General features: G+C 35.8%; 1 protein-coding gene across 2 annotated transcripts in view; it reads left to right on the top strand.

The window, feature by feature from the left end:
* Positions 1–17692, top strand: part of LOC120533725 (probable polypeptide N-acetylgalactosaminyltransferase 8) — an 82455-nt gene that overhangs the window by 30427 nt on the left and 34336 nt on the right. For both annotated transcript variants that reach the window (XM_039760641.1, XM_039760642.1), the window contains exons 3-5: positions 9887–10053; positions 11836–12019; positions 14708–14905. In XM_039760641.1, the coding sequence (XP_039616575.1) occupies positions 9887–10053; positions 11836–12019; positions 14708–14905 (549 nt within the window). The remainder of the gene's footprint in view (positions 1–9886; positions 10054–11835; positions 12020–14707; positions 14906–17692) is intronic.

Genomic DNA, 17692 nt, shown 5'->3' with positions numbered 1-17692 from the left:
CCTTGTGGTGGAATGAGGAAGTACAGGAGAGAATACAGAGGAAGAGGATGGTGAAGAAGTGTATCCAAGAGTACAAGGAGATAAGGCCCAAGGTGAAGAGAGAGGTGGCGAAGGCTAAAGAAAATGTGTATAATGAGTTGTATGAGAGGTTGGACACTAAGGAGGGAGAAAAGGATCTGCACCGATTGGCTAAACAGAGGGACCAAGATGGGAAAAATTAGGGTGATAAAGGATAATGTTGGAAACATACTCACAAGCATGGAGGGTGTGTTGTGCAGATTGGAAAGAGTATTTTAAAAGGCTGATGAATAAAGAGAATGAGAGAGAGAGAAGGTTGGATGATATGGAGATAGTGAATCAAGACATGCAACAGATTAGCAGGGAAGAAGTAAGGACAGCTATGAAGAGGATGAAGAAAGGAAAGGCCGTTTGTCCAGATGACATACCTGTGGAAGCATAAAGGTGTTTAGGAGAGATGGCAGTGGAGTTTTTAACCAGATTGTTTAATAAAATCTTGGAAAGTGAGTGGATGTCTGAGGAGTGGAGAAGTGTACTGGTACCAATTTTTAAGAATAAGGGGGATGTGTAGAGCTGTAGTAACTACAGAGGGATAAAATTGATGAGCCACAGCATGAAGTTATGGGAAAGAGTAGTGGTATGGTTTCATGCCAGGAAAGAGCACCACAGATGCAATGTTTGCTCTGAGGATGTTGATGAAGAAGTATAGAGGAGGCCAAAAGGAACTGCACTGCATCTTCGGTCACCTGGAAAAAACACATGACAGGGTGCTTCGAGAGGAGGTGTGGTATTGTATGAGGAAGTGGCAGAGAAATATGTAAGAGTTGTATAGGATATGTATGAGGTAAGTGTGACAGTGGTGAGGTCTGTAGTAGGAGTGATGGATGTATTCAACATGGAGGTGGGATTACATCAGGAATCGGCTCTGAGCCCTTACTTATTTACAATGATGATGGACAGGTTGACAGACGAGATTAGACAGGAGTCCCCATGGACTATGGTGTTTGCTGATGACATTGCGATCTGTAGCTAGAGTAAGAAGCTGGTTGAAAAGACCCTGGAGAGGTGGAGATATGCTCTAGAGAGGAGAGGAATGAAGGTCAGCAGGAACAATGGAAGGGTGAGGATGCAGGGAGTAGAGTTGGCAAAGGTGGATGAGTTGAAATACTTGGGAACAACAGTACAGAATAACAGGGATTGTGGAAGAGAGGTGAAATAGAGAGTGCAGGCAGGAAGGAATGGGTGGAGAAGAGTGTCAGGAGTAATTTGTGACAGACGGGTATCAGCAAGAGTGAAAGGGAAGGTCTACAGGACGGTAGTGAGATCAGCAATGTTTTGGAGATGGTGGCACTGACCAGAAAGCAGGAGACAGAGCTGGAGGTGGCAGAGTTAAATATGCTAAGATTTGCATTGGTTGTGACCAGGATGGAAAGGATTAGAAATGAGTACATTAGAGGGTCAGCTCAGGTTGAAAGGTTGGGAGACAAGTCAGAGAGGAGAGATTGCATTGGTTTGGACATGTGCAGAGGAGAGATGCTGGGTATATTGGGAGAAGGATGTTAAAGATAGAACTTCCAGGCAAGAGGAAAAGAAGAAGGTCTAAGAGAAGGTTGATGGATGTGGTGAGAGAGGACATGCAGGTGATGGGTGTAACATATAACAATATGGAAAAAGATGATCCACTGTGGCAACCCCTAATGGGAATAACCTTAAGAAGAATGAGACATTTATAGAGAATTTTAAACAAGGCAAACCAGTTTACAGTAAATAAGAGTAAAAACAAAGTGTCAGTTCACAGTGTTCCCAGAAAGAAACTACCTTGTAGCAATCTTTACGGTTCTTTGAAATTAATGATTACTCAGGTTACAGCCATCCCTTGAGTATCTTCCTTCAGGGGACTGTATATTTTTCCATCAATATCTGATATGGAAACATACAATGGTATCATATTGTGTTTTTTTTACTGTATAGAGATATGAATGGTATTCAGCCAATCCGTCCTGTTCTTTTATGGCCTGGAGCAGTAGCATGGCAGTAGCACAACAGCCAATCATTAATATGAAACAGAATGAAAAAGAGTTAGTTACAGTGATATTCTAAATGACAAAATGTTAATTTTGTTCAATTACTAACAGTCAACATTTGTTAAGGGGTCTCACTACTCCAGAGTGCTGGGCTCAAATCCTGGTCCAGGTACTGTCTGTGTGGTGTTTTCAGTTTCTTCCATGTCTCTTTGTGTTTTCCAATGGATATTCTCATTTTCCTCCTCCATCCCACAGCCATACACATTAGGATTATGGCAGCTTGCTGTAGAAGAATGTGAACTTTAGTGAACCAGTAGTCAGTGTAGCATTGTTTCCATTTAGTGCTCAGTGCTGAAAGCACCTTCCATCACAATAAACTGTACAAGAAGGTTAGAAAGTGGAGGACATATTTACAATACAAACATCCAGACCAGGAGTTCTAATAAAGGGATGTTATGCTAAAGTATTGGATCTTTGGCTTAAATTTTTAATTTATCATTGGCATAATAAGAGGTTGTGAAGTAAGATCTGTGTTGTAGGTATTAATACATTTTATTAAAGTACAGAATCCTGTGGAAGGTTAATATATTAGAAAGCTGTTTCTGAATTTGGCCCTAAATTCTCAGAAAGTGGTTTATAAACTTGAACTATACAGTTATATATGTTAAGATTAATAAAGATCTTTGCCCTAATAATTCTCAGTGGGTAAGGAATTATTTGATAAGGTTATTAGTTGTACTTAGACACAGTCTTTTCATTATCTTTTCTGGAGTGAGAAATTTTTTTTTTTTTTCTTTTATTCTATTATTGTAAAGCACTTTGGCCGCAGCATTACTATGTTGTTTTAAATGTACTATATAAATAAATTGACATTGACAAATCTCATTACTTTTATTCTATACATCTTGGTTGGAGAAAAGAGGACTTTGATAACCTAATACCATAATAATGTGCTGACTGATAGAACTTTTTGTGGAGAATGGCTAATGATTAATAGATGGGTTTTTTGAATGAGTAGCTGTAAATTGTGTAGTGTTTTAGATCGATAAAAGAGTTAAATAAACAGATAATAAAACTGTTAACATATACATGTAAAATGCTCTCAATTAAAAGATGTGTTCCCTTTTTAAGTGCTCGTGTGATTTTGGTGCACTGTGGTGTGCATGTGCATGTAAAAGAATTTTTTTTTTTAAATAAAAAGGAGACTGCATGACCGGTGTTTTTATACCCTGGTCAAGAAGCTTCAGAGAGTATTGGTATTCTTCCGACGCCAGTATTTTACCCAAGCGTACGCAGTTAATAGTTTTCTTGCCATCGCAAGGACACTTAGTATACGTGTCAACAAAAACAAACAACATCGCAAATGAGAAGTCCAGCTAAATGTTTGCAATGGGTGAAACTAAAAAATGTATTTTAAAGCAACAATTAAAGTCCCATTTGAGGAAAAACTGGATAGGTCCCAGCACTGAACAATGAGCTATGGCCTTATTTAATTTCACACAAATAATAGAACACTACCATTAGAACTCTAAACAGCCCAGCATGATTTTCAAATGTGCATAATATACTGCAGTGGTGTATTATATCAAACCAGCACTTCTATCTATCTATCTATCTATCTATCTATCTATCTATCTATCTATCTATCTATCTATCTATCTATCTATCTATCTATCTATAAAAGATTGGAAGGGATGTCTGTCTGTCACACAAAAATTTGTGCACCAAAGTCTTTAAAGCTTGATCTTGGTCAGTAGCTAACCCACGACCCATAAATTTGACATCAAGTCTCTCTCACGGTCACCTGAGACACGGCACAGCACATCACTGACAAGAAATCAACAACTTCATGCAAACAGAATAGAGATGCTGGCATGCAGCCCTACTTACATGCAGACCTAAAACATATGCAGGAAACACTGACAGCTAAACAACAAACAGTAAGACAGCAAGAAACGGCCACACATATCAAAGCTAAAAATCAGACTGAACTTCCATACAAAAGTTCAAGAATAAACGATTAAGGACTCATACTCAATATCAACAGCTCCTTATCTTTTACATACATGTGATCCTCTTGTCATGATGTTCCCCGACATAGTGCTCACATGTTTAAATGAGTTGAGGGCAAAAAAAGCTAACACCATCATGCCCCCATACATGCATGCCTGATAACTTCAATAACTTACCATATTCATAGCTGATCAGATGAAATGTCTAAGAAAATATTTTCATGGCCTACAACTACACACATCTCTTCTCATTTCCTTAGAAAACTAAATTTCATTAATGCAAACAGCCCTTAAATCCAACCATACATATATTGACATGTTAGTTGTTCCAGTATATCTGAGTCCACAAAAAAGTCCATTTTGCTTTGCAAAAACAATTCATAAATGATGCCATTTCTCAGCCATTCAGATTCACACAATTTATCCAGCAACACTACAATTCGCATCACATAATTTTACAAAGGATTTGACGCACACCACACAATTTTACTGTAAGCATCAGCAAAAATGTGATGTCATTAAAAATAGCAACTTTTTCTTTTCTCTGCCACTTTGTGAGAACAATTTCATTGCCTCGCTGGATTACAGCTTTAACCTTACACTCCATTTTTTTCTCTCATCGTTAGTTGTGTTAAGCCAGATTGCATTCACAACAGACACTTTCCCCCTTTATTTCATTTTCACCAATTTATGAGAAATGATTCAGTCCAAAATTGGCTTATGTAATGTTGCAGTAACTAACTATTATGATATTATATTTCACATCATTTAAGCAGATAGTTTCAACCCACAGTCATACACTTGGTAAAGCGTATTCTTTGTTTTCTGTGTACACGACACAACCATTTCAATAACCAGCATTAACTGCTTTTTAAAGTAATTGAAATTTTAAAAAAAAATAATAATAAAGTATGCAATAGACCTAAGCCACAACTATACCTCATGGAGGTACTTGTTTTTAGAATGAGTTAGAAACAGACAAATGGAAGCTTTTCAGTGAATAAAAATAATTACTTTTTTTCAGCATGTTATTTTCCTTTGAAGGAATGAGCTTTAAGTTGCCTTTATAATACTGCTATCAATAACACATTTTGTTTGGGACTTTCACGTATGCCACCTCTGACTACTTGTTCTATTTCCTACTTGATCCGTGCTCCTTATCTTTATCAAACATATGAGCCTCTGTTGATAATCCCGGAGCATATGGTACCAGTTTATTCAGAATTCATAAGCAAGTTAATTATTATGTTGGTGGATCTGACCCTTTTCAATTTCAATTTTCAATTCCCTATTATTTGAGGACCTTGTCCTCGTCTCCTAGTGAATGTATCATTTCCTGCACCAAGGAGCACTAGAATATCATGTTACTAAGTTCTTACAGAACTAAAAATTAGACGTTAATTTCCAGTAGATTGTATTTTTTTAAATCAGAATAAACTTCCAACCACATTATTTATCAGGAATTTTAGAAAAAGTAGGTCAATGATTATAAAGAGCCTTCTGGACTAAATCTGTGCATGTGTAGCTACTCTGGCACCACTGATGTTTACAGACAGTACAGCTTCAGTTGTGAAGTCTGCCAAGCTGTTTTGGTGGATCTTTGTGCAGTGTTATGTTACAGATTTATGCTTATTTTCTTTATTATTGTTGTTTTTCTAATTTTTGAATCATTATACTCAAGTTGTGTTATTATTTCTATTAATTTGTTTGTTTGTGGTTTATTATTTACCATATCATTAAAGTTGCAACCATTCCTTGTGTTATGTGGGCAGAACCCCAAGAGGTGGGTCCACTCTGATGTCACTGCTTTTGGGTCCTCCATTTGGCTTTATATACTGACTAGAAATGATGATTCAGTGGTGGTTCACTGAGTGTGGTTAGGAGTGTTTTTGTGGAAGTATTGCTTTTTTGTGGTTTTTCGGTCTTTTTGCTATCTGATTGTGTATTGGGATGTGTTTGCTTTCAATTGCCTTTGGGCATATCCCTTTTGTTCTCTTAAGCATTTTTTTACCTTTTGTAATACATATTTTAATTTATAAAGATTCTGTTTAAGCTTTCTTTACAAGCCATAGTTTTTACCATTCTCTCCCTTGTATGACATTTATAATATTTGTGTGTACTTTTAGACATTCAAGTTATTTTGAACATTTAAAGCCTGCTGCCTAATTTTTGGGCCTGGGTAGGCCAAACCTGAGGGTGGAGTTGGGAGCTCAGGCTACCTGGGGCAAGGCCTGTTTTAGGCAGTGCACTTAATTTCACAACACAATGAACTACTCTAAGAAATAAAAAAAGCAGAAAATTAAATGTAGGAAGCAGTATATTCTACAGCAGGCTCGGCAGATGTAGAATTAATTTTTCATGGATATTACAGTGAACTCAATAGTCATCAACCTCCTAATATTCTTTTGTAGAATTACAAAAATTACAAGAACTAATGAGAAAAAGTAAAAAATACAATAAACATAAGTTCTGACTGCACCTTAGCATGAAGCATGCTAAACTCAACTAACCAGGACTTAAGGTGGTGGGATTTAAGTTCTTGTTTTCCAGTGCTTTATCTACCTTTTGTGAACTGTCGGTATTCATATTTTCTGTACAAGTATTGCTTGTGTGTCTGGTGAGCAGTTTTTTCAGTTGAAGTTCATTGTTTTTACTGCCTTTTCTTGGCTGTTACCCCAGTGGTAAAAAAACATTTTTTTTGAGTCATCACCATCATTCAGATGACTGTGCACAAAAGCTTCTCTATTTGGCCATTTCTTTCTCTCACCTTAAGTTTTGGTTTGTTTTCTTTGAATATATTCTTTGTACATGGGTGGCTTAAATGCCTCACTTTATTTGAGTTTGAACCTCCTGGGATACTGTGTGTTTTATATTTTGGCTCTTTGCATTTGGTTTTGTGTGTGCCTATATCCTCTTTAATAAAACCCCTGTGTGCATCCAGGTGTCCGTGTGTGTGTGTGTCTTCTGGTGAAGTGTGCATGCGCGGGGCCACACAGCATGTATTTAGTCTCTTCCTGTGCATTCCCTGTGCAGAGAGAGAGAGACACACACACACACACAGGCATGTGCGAGACAGACACACACACAGGCGCGTGTGAGATACACAGACACACACACACAGGCGTGCGCGAGACAAACACACAGACACAGGCACGCGCGAGACAGACACACACACAGGCACGTGTGAGACAGACACACACACACACAGGCACGTGCGAGACAGACACACGCACACACTCACACAGGCGCACACGAGACAGACACACACACACAACAGGCGCGCGTGAGACAGACACACACACACACAAACAACGGTGCGCGCGAGACAGACACACATGGCATTTTTTGGCATGCTATCTTGTTTGCAGTCACATCACAAATTGTATCTGCATGTTCCGACTATAGTAGGTGGCACCACACAACGCTCTGCATCCAAGCTGTTGATTTACTATCAAGGTAAAAGTAACTATTAGAGTTAAATAGGGAAAAAAAAGTCAAAGTTAGGTGAGGATTTCTGCATCGTTTTTCTGACTTCAACTTTTGGATATGTGTTGCTGATTTTAATATACGTGGGCAGCACAATGGAACAGTGGTAGCACTTTTGCCTCACAGTAAGAAGACTAGGATTTGCGTCTCGGATTCTCCCTCTTTGGAGTTTGCAAGGTCTCCCCTTGTATTTCTGGGCTTTTACTGGGTCCTCTGGCTTCCTCCCATTGTCCAAAGATGTGCAGGTTAGGTGACTTGACAATGCTAAACTGGCTCTAGGATGTGTTTAGCGTGTGTGTGTGTATATTTGCCCTACGATGGACCATAGGCTCCAGCACCCCCATGACCCCAGTCTGGATTAAGCAGAGTAGAAAATTACATGACATGACTTTGCTATACAGTTCTTTCTGATCCCTGCCTTAGACTTCGATTTGCTGCTGTTCAATTCCTACTCATTTCTTTCTGACCATTTCCCTTTGGATACTATTTTACTTAAAGTGCCTATTACAGTTAGATACATAAGTGTTCCAGTTGGCATTAAGTTTAATATTTTTAGTTTTATTTTTTATTTACCCTGGCTGAATCATTACACTTTGTTTTGGGCTATTGATGGTTTTTGTTCTTTGCTTTAGGTGTATTAGGGTAGAAACTGGGATGTAGGCATAGTTTTGTTGTTTTCTTATTTAAACTGAAAATGTAATATTGTTCATATTTTCTTTTACTTTTTTATGTTGTGTTTTGGTTCTATCTAATAATTGTAAATCATAACAGCAGTTGTCAACTCTTTGTCTTGTCTTGTGCTCCATCTTCCTCTCACTGCAGTGTATTCCTTGTTTAGATTTGATTCTTGGAGGTCATTGATGCTTGGTGCTTGTATTAGTCTAGTGTCTGTGCAGTCTATGGACCCTCAGTCCATTGGAATTTTTCTCATGCTCTGTGTGCACAGCTTGTAAAAGATAATAATTTCTGACCACCACTCTCATTGCTGTTTTTCCACGCAATTGACTAACTCCCGCCATTTACAGTAGTACCTGTGTTTTAGGTGTCTGTGAATTTAGCCTGTCCACATACTGTATGTTTCTCCTAAAGTTTATTGATATCTTTGATTTTTCCAATTTGAAGGACTACAATGTATTGTGGATACTGTTAGATTTCTGAGGAGACAATGAGCTGTCAACAGTAGTTCAGTCCCATTAGTTTCAGCTTCTCTCACTCAAAATGTTTCAGTTTTGGCTCTTTGGAAGGTAGTGATAAAACATTATTGTTTCCATTCCTCCACAGGATAGTTTATGCTTTGCCAAAGTCTATTTTATGCTGTTTTTTCTTGGGTAAAAGTATATTACTCTAAGCAAAAAGGGTTACATGTTGCCATTCATTATTAGACAGCATTCACAAGATGACAGAACAACTAACATGTTGTGTATGGGTAGATAATCATTTGTATGATGGTGTATGAAGGGGATTAACAGAGGGAATGAATGATTGGATGCCACAGAGGCCAACTTATGCTAAAACTCTTGGCATTAAGTAAGTGGTTTTACTATCATTCTTCTTAAATGTATTTTTATTTTCATAAAGCACACATTATCTTAAAAGCATATGTAGTATTAGTGACAAGAGTGTATAGTGAAATAGTAAAGCACAGATCCATAAGGCGGGTACCGATCAAGGAGTCAGCCGATCGTCTCCTGCCCCGCGTTCGGGCGCCAAAAAACTGTGGACGATTCTTCTTTTATTCATTATTTCCCGGACAGAGTAGGAGTCTCACACCAGATAAAATTAATCAGTAATATACACTTTATTGCACCTAGACTAGAGAAGCCCCCGTACAGGAAATTCTTTGCTCTTTTATAGCTTACAGAGTTGAGCAAAATGACATTATTATACCAAAAATAGAGGCGGCGGTACATATTTCTTACTGCTGACAAAATAAAAAAGAAGAAGTTACCTTATTTGGAGCTTTAAAAACAGGAACTATAATAAAAAACTGGTTAAAGGGCAGATTCTGAGACAAACAGGAACTATAATAACAGACTTGTGCTGGGCAGATTCCTTTGACCTGCTCACCCAGTACACTCTGTACCTCACACAAGGGTATACATAGAAATGTCACATACACATTTTGTAACTGCTAAATGTCACAGGGACAAGCTGTATTTTTCCATTCCACAAGGACAAGCAACTTTCTCCAAGGTCATAGAATAAGACAGTGAAAGATTTATAGCTGCAAAGATTTCAGGTCTTGTTGTTCAAACGAAACGAAAACAAAACAGGGATTATATCCCAAAAGACCTTTGTGGCTTGATATACATATTTTGACACTTCCTTATCTCTTTTTTCTTACAGATGCTTAAAGAAGAACTATACAGATGATTTACCAACCGTAAGCGTTACGCTGATTTACTTGGATGAAGCACTCTCCATCTTACAGCGTGCTATTCGGAGCATCATTGATAGAACTCCATCTCATTTATTGAAGGAAATCATTCTTGTAGATGACCACAGTATAAATGGTTTGTTTTTGTCAAAACTAGGAAGTAATAAGCATAACACCTTTACCATCTTTTGAGAATATATTTTGTTTTTCATTTGCCATTTACCCTATGGCTAATAATTTGAAAACTATTCAACTGACTGTTTCAATTATTGTATGTAAACCATATGTGCGATGCACAGTTTGTCCAAATCTGGCACTGAAACGTTTTGCTCTTAAAACGAGCAATTACATATTTTATAGCATTCCTGGTTGTCATTTGAATTCCTAAATGAAATTTAAGACAAATTGTATGAAATTTGTCGTCTTAATTATATGTTTGTGCCCATTCTGGAGTCCTGTTTTGATACTGAGTCATTCATCATAAAGGATGGCTTTACATGTGAACATGTCAGTCTACATTATGCATATTAGACCAAAATCAAATAAAACAATAATCCTATATAGTTTAATCAACTTTTATATGATGTGGTATTTTCTTTCTTATAGTTAGGATAGTTAAAAATTTCACTTTAACAAATCTGTGCATTTTATTTGAATTAAATTAATTTTTTAGAGGTGTCCCATGATTTTAACTTTAGTCACATATGATTGACAAAATCTTAGAATAAGAAAATTATTTTTTCAGTTTCTATTGCAGTTTTGAATAAAAGCACTTAAAAATCATCAAAACAGGTATAAAAATGTACAATACATTTTACTATATTCTGATGACATGGAAAACTAAGTGACACTTACTTTGAAGGACAATGTAGTAAATGTTTATAATATATTTTATATTTATAAAAGCAACATTATTTAAGGGGATAATGGATATTCAGTGCCATTATAGAATATCCGACACATTTTAGGTTTTCTGCATTATTCCATATTTTCACAAATCTCCATTTCCAAAGCTCCACACATTATGTAATTGCACTCTAATTAATGCTAAGAAGCTTTGCCTGTAAGTGGCTGAGACATGGAGTAATCAAGACCCAGCTAGGCCCTGCTCTAGGTGGCTTAACAAGCCAGATAGGTGAATAAACATCCAGGCAAATTTTAAATAATAAACAGTTAGAGGGAAAGCCAAAAATGGCATTAAATGTGTATGCCAAAGGCTTAAATTTCGCAGTTAAAAACCTCAGGGCATAATTGCTTCAAAGGTTTTTTGAAAGTCAAACTGCACTATGCTGTGGGCTTTGTTTTGATTTTTTTTTTCTGTTAAAGAATGCAACTGACTGGTTTGACAATTTTTCTTTTGTAAATACATGTTTGGTTAAAGAGTATATTATTTCCATGCAGGAAGTCTTCTTATTATAATTTGCATAATGTCACAGAGGACAGAATTTAGATTATGATCTATGATTACTAGTATCATTTTGCCTTCATATTCCTTTTCATTTAAGTACTACTGGCACATGTGTTAGATACTTCCTGTAACTGGGGGAATATTCTTACTACAGGTTAATAAATTATATCCATTATTTATGTCTGCTGAACTGGCACTCATGCCTGGGACTTGTTAATACTATTTACTATGTACTATTTTAAAATCTCTATACACGTGGCTTGTTTTTACTTCTTTTATTCATTTATTTTTTCAGATTTTTTTAAGGTTATTGGCTATTTGCAACACATTTTTGATGATTGTTCTAGGGTTCACTTTGCTTGTGCTGTGCCCCCTACACACAGTGGAGTTAGGAGCCTTGCTAGTCATCAAGCCAAAGGAGAGTTCCTTCAGCTTGAGTGACTTGTTGAGCTTCTGACTGTGAAAGGATACTAACTATACTGCTAACTACTGTATACTTTTGTTTGGTAGATGAACTACATGAAGAACTTGACAATTATGTTACATTCATACATGAACAATATCCTGGACTTATAAAGCAAGTCAAACATGCAGAGCAGAAGGGACTCACACAGGCTCGCATTTCTGGATGGAAAGTGTCTACAGGGGATGTAATTGTCATACTGGATGCACATATAGAAGTTCACACAGGATGGTAGGGTTTAATGTCTCTTAGTTATATTATGCTTATTCTGTGTTATGCATTTAAAATTTTAGAAGTATGAATTTTTATTTATTTTTTTAAATTCAGAGTACAAAATACTTAAATGATCAAATGTACAGACTCACCCAACAACTTTGTTTTCAATAGGAGAGTGAGAATATTATGAATTGCTTTTTGGTTAATTTATATGACTGAAACAAAGAAAAATAGATAAATATGGCTTCTCTTTTTATTTTCTCATTTTGAATAATCAAGGAAAACTATGAAATTATCTACTGCAATACCTACGTTATAAGCTGCATTGTTTTAGCAAGTTCACCTTTTAAGTATATCAACTAGTTAGTATTATTTTTATTATTATTATTATTATTCTTTCTAATACTGGTAGTGTTACATGAGTCTCTATAAAACAAGTGATGTTGAATGTTTGAGCTTTGAGGTTTATATATTTTATTTAGTCACATTTACACAGTAATATATTCACTTAGTCTTCTCAGCTGTGTCCAAACACAGCAGTATAAATAACACAGGGAGAAAACAGGCTAAAAGACAATGCTCAAAAACACCCAGATGTTTTACAACATTAAAATAAAATGAAACCAAAGTAAACTAAACAGCTATAGATTGACTAACATCACCTTTAAATAGCTGACTATTCTCACAGTGCACCAAATAAGACTTGTAACAGACAGAACGCCTCAAGGTGGTAGCCATTAGGCTGAGGGGCAGCAGATTACAAGGATAGGACAGGAATGAGCAGGTTCTGTAAAAACATCTACCACCTTTGTAGAAATGCTTTGTAAACAAGCAAAATGTTAAAGCCTGCATAAATTCTTTTAGTTTTACTAAGGAGGTTGAAACATGAAATAGAAAGTTTTACAGACTGTGCAATAAACTCATTTACAATAAATAAAACAGGTGCAAATGGTCTTTATAGATATGCGTCAGTAAGCAGCTAGACATAAACAAATGATTTCTCAACATGCATAATGTGTAAGTAAATAGGGCAAAAAACTTTATTAGTCATTATTCATTTTTTCATATTTAAAAGGGTAAGATCTCACATATGAATGATCATTTATTAACATTTAGGAGTACAGTACTTGAATAAACTAATAATCTTTTATGCAATATATAATGTTTGTTAATGACTCTTTAATGAGCATTGTTATAAGTGGTGCCAACATTAAGTACAAACTCACAGCAACACAAAAGCACAAATCCAAAAGTCGTTGTCCAGCAGGTTTCTGGTATAATTGAGCAAACAGGGTTCAAAAGAACTGAGCAACCAGTATACAAGCAACATAATATTCTTCAGAAAGACAAAACACAAACGTATAATCATTTATTATGGAACCTATTATCTATCTAATGTTCATTCTCAAACCTACTTAATCCAGGCAATCCTAAACAGGGTTTCAATACATCACAGGAAATTTGGCAAGAAAAAAGTGGAGTGAACTCTAACACTGTCTCTATTGAACTAGATAGATAGATAGATAGATAGATAGATAGATAGATAGATAGATAGATAGATAGATAGATAGATAGATAGATACTGTATTAATCCCAAGGGGAAATTCACATAATCCAGCAGCAGTATACTGATACAAAATATATATACTGTATATATATACAGTATATTAAAGAGTAATAAAAATGCATAGCCCTACTCTAGCCCTGTTTCAATCTCAATACCTTAAATTTAAATAGAAGGAAAAGCATATAATCAGGACTTGGTTTTTGACTACATGATATTATAAATTGCTATTAGTAAACATATGTTTGTCTAATAACATTCTATTATCACTTATTTTTGAATATGACCACAGTTACAAAAGTCTTTAATAAACAAAAATGTGATATCTGTCTCTTTGACGAAGTAAAGAAAAAACTAAAGATGCACTAACTTTCTTAACTAAATTCCAGAATTTACCTGAATGTTACACCATGCACACATTTTCTAATTTATTAGAGTATTGGAGTAAGAATGACATATATGACATGTTCATTCTCTGCTGGATTCAAACCTGTGATGTTGTTTTGATTGCCTCAGTATTTGGGCTAGCACAATGTTTATATACCTGGACAGACAGTCCCTTTTAGAATGGAGATGTTGAAGGAGGTCAGTACTTAATCTGACAGGTTTGCATTTCAGTACTAACCATTGCAAAGTTGCTAAACTTCTTTAATGGCTTGAAAAGGGAAAGCATACTACAAGGTGAAGGGAAGATATACTGTAGTGCAGTGCTTCATGAATACACTTCCTCAAAGTATAATAGGTTTATAGGGATCTCATTGTCATATTCATTAATGAATCTTAGTATTTCCAAATATCTGCATTTAAAGAGTCAGGATCTGTGGGACCAGGTACTATATATGAAAGAGACAAAAACTGTGAAAACTTCTATTTAATTTAATATTTGTTACATTTCCTTTAGCTCTCGTATATATATTCAACTTACATTTAAGGCATTGATTTAATTTCTGTCATTTTTGTTTTAAACGTGTTCATACAATAGGAGTGAGCAGTACACAAATGAATAGTTCATTTTGATTCTGTCTATTTACAGAGCCTCTTTTTTATCTTTAATGCCACCTATTAATTTAAGATAAGTAAATAGGTTAAATAAACAAATAAATTATGACATATCTGGATTGCTTTTTCATTGTTCACAGGGCTGAGCCCATTCTTGCACGGATTAAAGAAGATCGCACCGTTGTGGTGACACCAGTGTTTGACAAAGTTAGGTTTGATACCTTAGATGTTGTCCGCTATGATCCAGCTGCTGATGCCTTTGACTGGGCTCTCTGGTGTATGTATGAAGGATTCCAACCAGAGTGGTACAAACTGAATGATCAATCTATACCTGGGAAGTAAGTAAATTATTATTAATCTGTACTGATATTGTTGATGAATTACATTAGAGAAACCTATTTAAAGTCTTTCAAAACCAAATAAAGTGACAGTACTACATACAGTATAGTTATGCCCTACATACCAAATCTGAAGATTAGATGCTCAATTGGCTAAAATCACACTTATGAACTGGATTAAATTAGTTTCAAAATGGTTAGATGGATGAAAGGATAAATATTACATTTTAAATTTTATTCTTAAATTTGAAAACCCATTTAAAGCAAATGTGTGTAATAGTTCAAAAAGGAAATATACGGTTTTTGAAACTACAGCAATAATGTATAGAATTTAATGGAAAGCAAGAATACATGACCTGCATTATCTGAAGTTAATAGTTAACAATGAATAGTCTGATGTCTAATGTATTGCATAATATAGAGTAATATTGACACTTCTCTGTGCCACGTCGAATTTGAATAAGGTGCTTGAAAGAGCTTCAGTAGAAGAGGTTTGTTTAAAGAGATACTCAAGAGAAATGCAGAAAAACAACACTGCTCCACCAGTCCAGGAGATGGCAGCAGCGGAAACCCACCTGGGCCATTTGAGGTACTGCCTGTAAATGACACATGCCATTAAATTTCCAAAGGTCACTAACTACTTTAAATAATGAAGTGTATACCGACATGCAATGTTTCCAATGACCAACAAAGAGAAATGCTCTCAATTTTAGAATTGGAATTAAAACTTGCCATCCAGACCGTCTGAGCATTCCACGATATGCCATAACTATGCAAGACCTAAAGGCATGTGACTTGGGTCTGATGCCCACAGCATAACATATCTTGTGTTATCTGATTTTCTTTAGATTTAATAAAATTGGATTAGATCATCTTAATTTTATGAAGTTTAAGAGAGATTGTCAAAGTCAAATTTCTTATTATTTGATCATTTATATCACACTTTGCTTCCACATTTGTTATGTAATTATGTATTTATGTAGGATATATTAACTCCACTAAGATTAATTCCAGATGATAAAAAGAGTGAAATTAACTGCAATTAATGTGATCTTTGGGATTTCTTTGAAAACATAACTGGAAAATAGACGGTTCCATAGATTAGGGAATGTAATGGGATGTGGAAAAGATATTTACACATAAGAGAAGATAAAAGAGTAAATATTAATCCATTTACAACCTGGTCATTCTACAGCACACTGCCCTTTATTTCAGAGTCAGCAACTCAGTCTCTACCTGTAAACACAAAGTATAGCACACTTAAAATGGGGGCTGAAATGTGTTAAAGAATGTCAAAAAGGTGAAATTTAATTGAAGTGAAACAAAATGAAGCAGAAGAGATAACCTGGAAAAATTGGTAACAATTATATACAGTGCAAGGTGGGGTTATTAAATAACAAGACTAATGCTGTAACTTTATTTTAATGAAGAAAACATACATTTCAACTCTTTTCTCCTTCGATATACTCTCCATGTACACACCACAATATTCTGGTCTTCTACTGATCAAAGCCGTGCTGTAGACTAACTTCTGTCAGATATCTCAGAAGTTCTGTTGTTTTCTTCTTTCCTCAGTAACTGACTTGAAATGGGTTCCCTTGAGTCGAGCATTGACAATGGTGTTTTCCAGTGCATTGACTGTCGATGCGCCTCAGGATCATACTGGAATATCAAAGTCTTGTCTAACTGTTTTTAAAAAGCTGAGGCTCGCTACAATATCCCCCAAAATGTCAGCACAAATTCAGTTGAGATTTTGTTTTTGGTTTCAGAAGCCTCAGGACAACTTTGGCAACTTTTGAGCTTCATCATGTTAAGAGTTTTATGCAAAATTTCCTTGACAATTGCTTTATTAATGTGGACCATTTCTGCAATTATTCTGATGCTGAGTCATCAATCATTTTGCTTGACATGTTTTTAAAATCTTCTTGAACCCCCCCCCCCCACAATCTTTTCAGCCACATGAATAGACATACACATTACATGTACAATTAGCATCCAAAAAAATTCAGTAGTCATTTTGTTCAATTTCAGCAGACCCCTGTGACCCTGTAATTAGGATATAGCGGGTTGGGTAATGGATGGATGGATGAATGTTACAAAAATAAAGTTGTTCACTTATTGGTACACTAAACAAAAATGACTTTGATTCACACCTCAGTATTTAGCACCCACACTTCTGTCAAAACACAAATCTAGTGATTTCAATGAGGATAGGATGGAGAAAAACTGCCAGTGAATAAAAACATGCTAGTACAAAAAACAAGCTTGGTATGAAATAAGCCTACCTTTAACCACATGATTTCACAACACAGGCAAAAGGTGGAACTGCTAACCTCAAACCCATATAACACATTTATTTTCTGTTACAGTCTTCTCCAGTGCAAACTCATATATCTACAGAGCAAGAAGGACCCAATACCATAAATGTCTTGCTAGTGATCTATAGGCAGGAGAGGAGAATACTAATCCTTAACTGCATGATTTGTTGTAGGGCTACTGATGCTTTTATCTTCTTTCAAAGCATACTGTAGTAGAAACTGTTCACCCAGACTCCAAGTCAAATAGCTTTGATATGGGTGGAAGTATTGATGTTCACATGACCAGATTGTTTCACTGAAGTATCACGACTAATGCTGCTGAAGATAGTAGCATGATGCATATAATGCAGGTTGCATCAAGACTCTCTTGCCTGTTATGAAGTATGTAAAAGGTCCTGAACAACAACATTATCAGAGAATCAATTAATCATATAACTGGCCAATGTGGTACATGAGTTAGTATTTTTCC

Source organism: Polypterus senegalus, chromosome 8 (genome assembly GCF_016835505.1).
Source record: "Polypterus senegalus isolate Bchr_013 chromosome 8, ASM1683550v1, whole genome shotgun sequence".
Taxonomy (NCBI): Eukaryota; Metazoa; Chordata; class Cladistia; order Polypteriformes; family Polypteridae; genus Polypterus; species Polypterus senegalus.
This window is presented reverse-complemented; position numbering and strand designations above follow the sequence as displayed.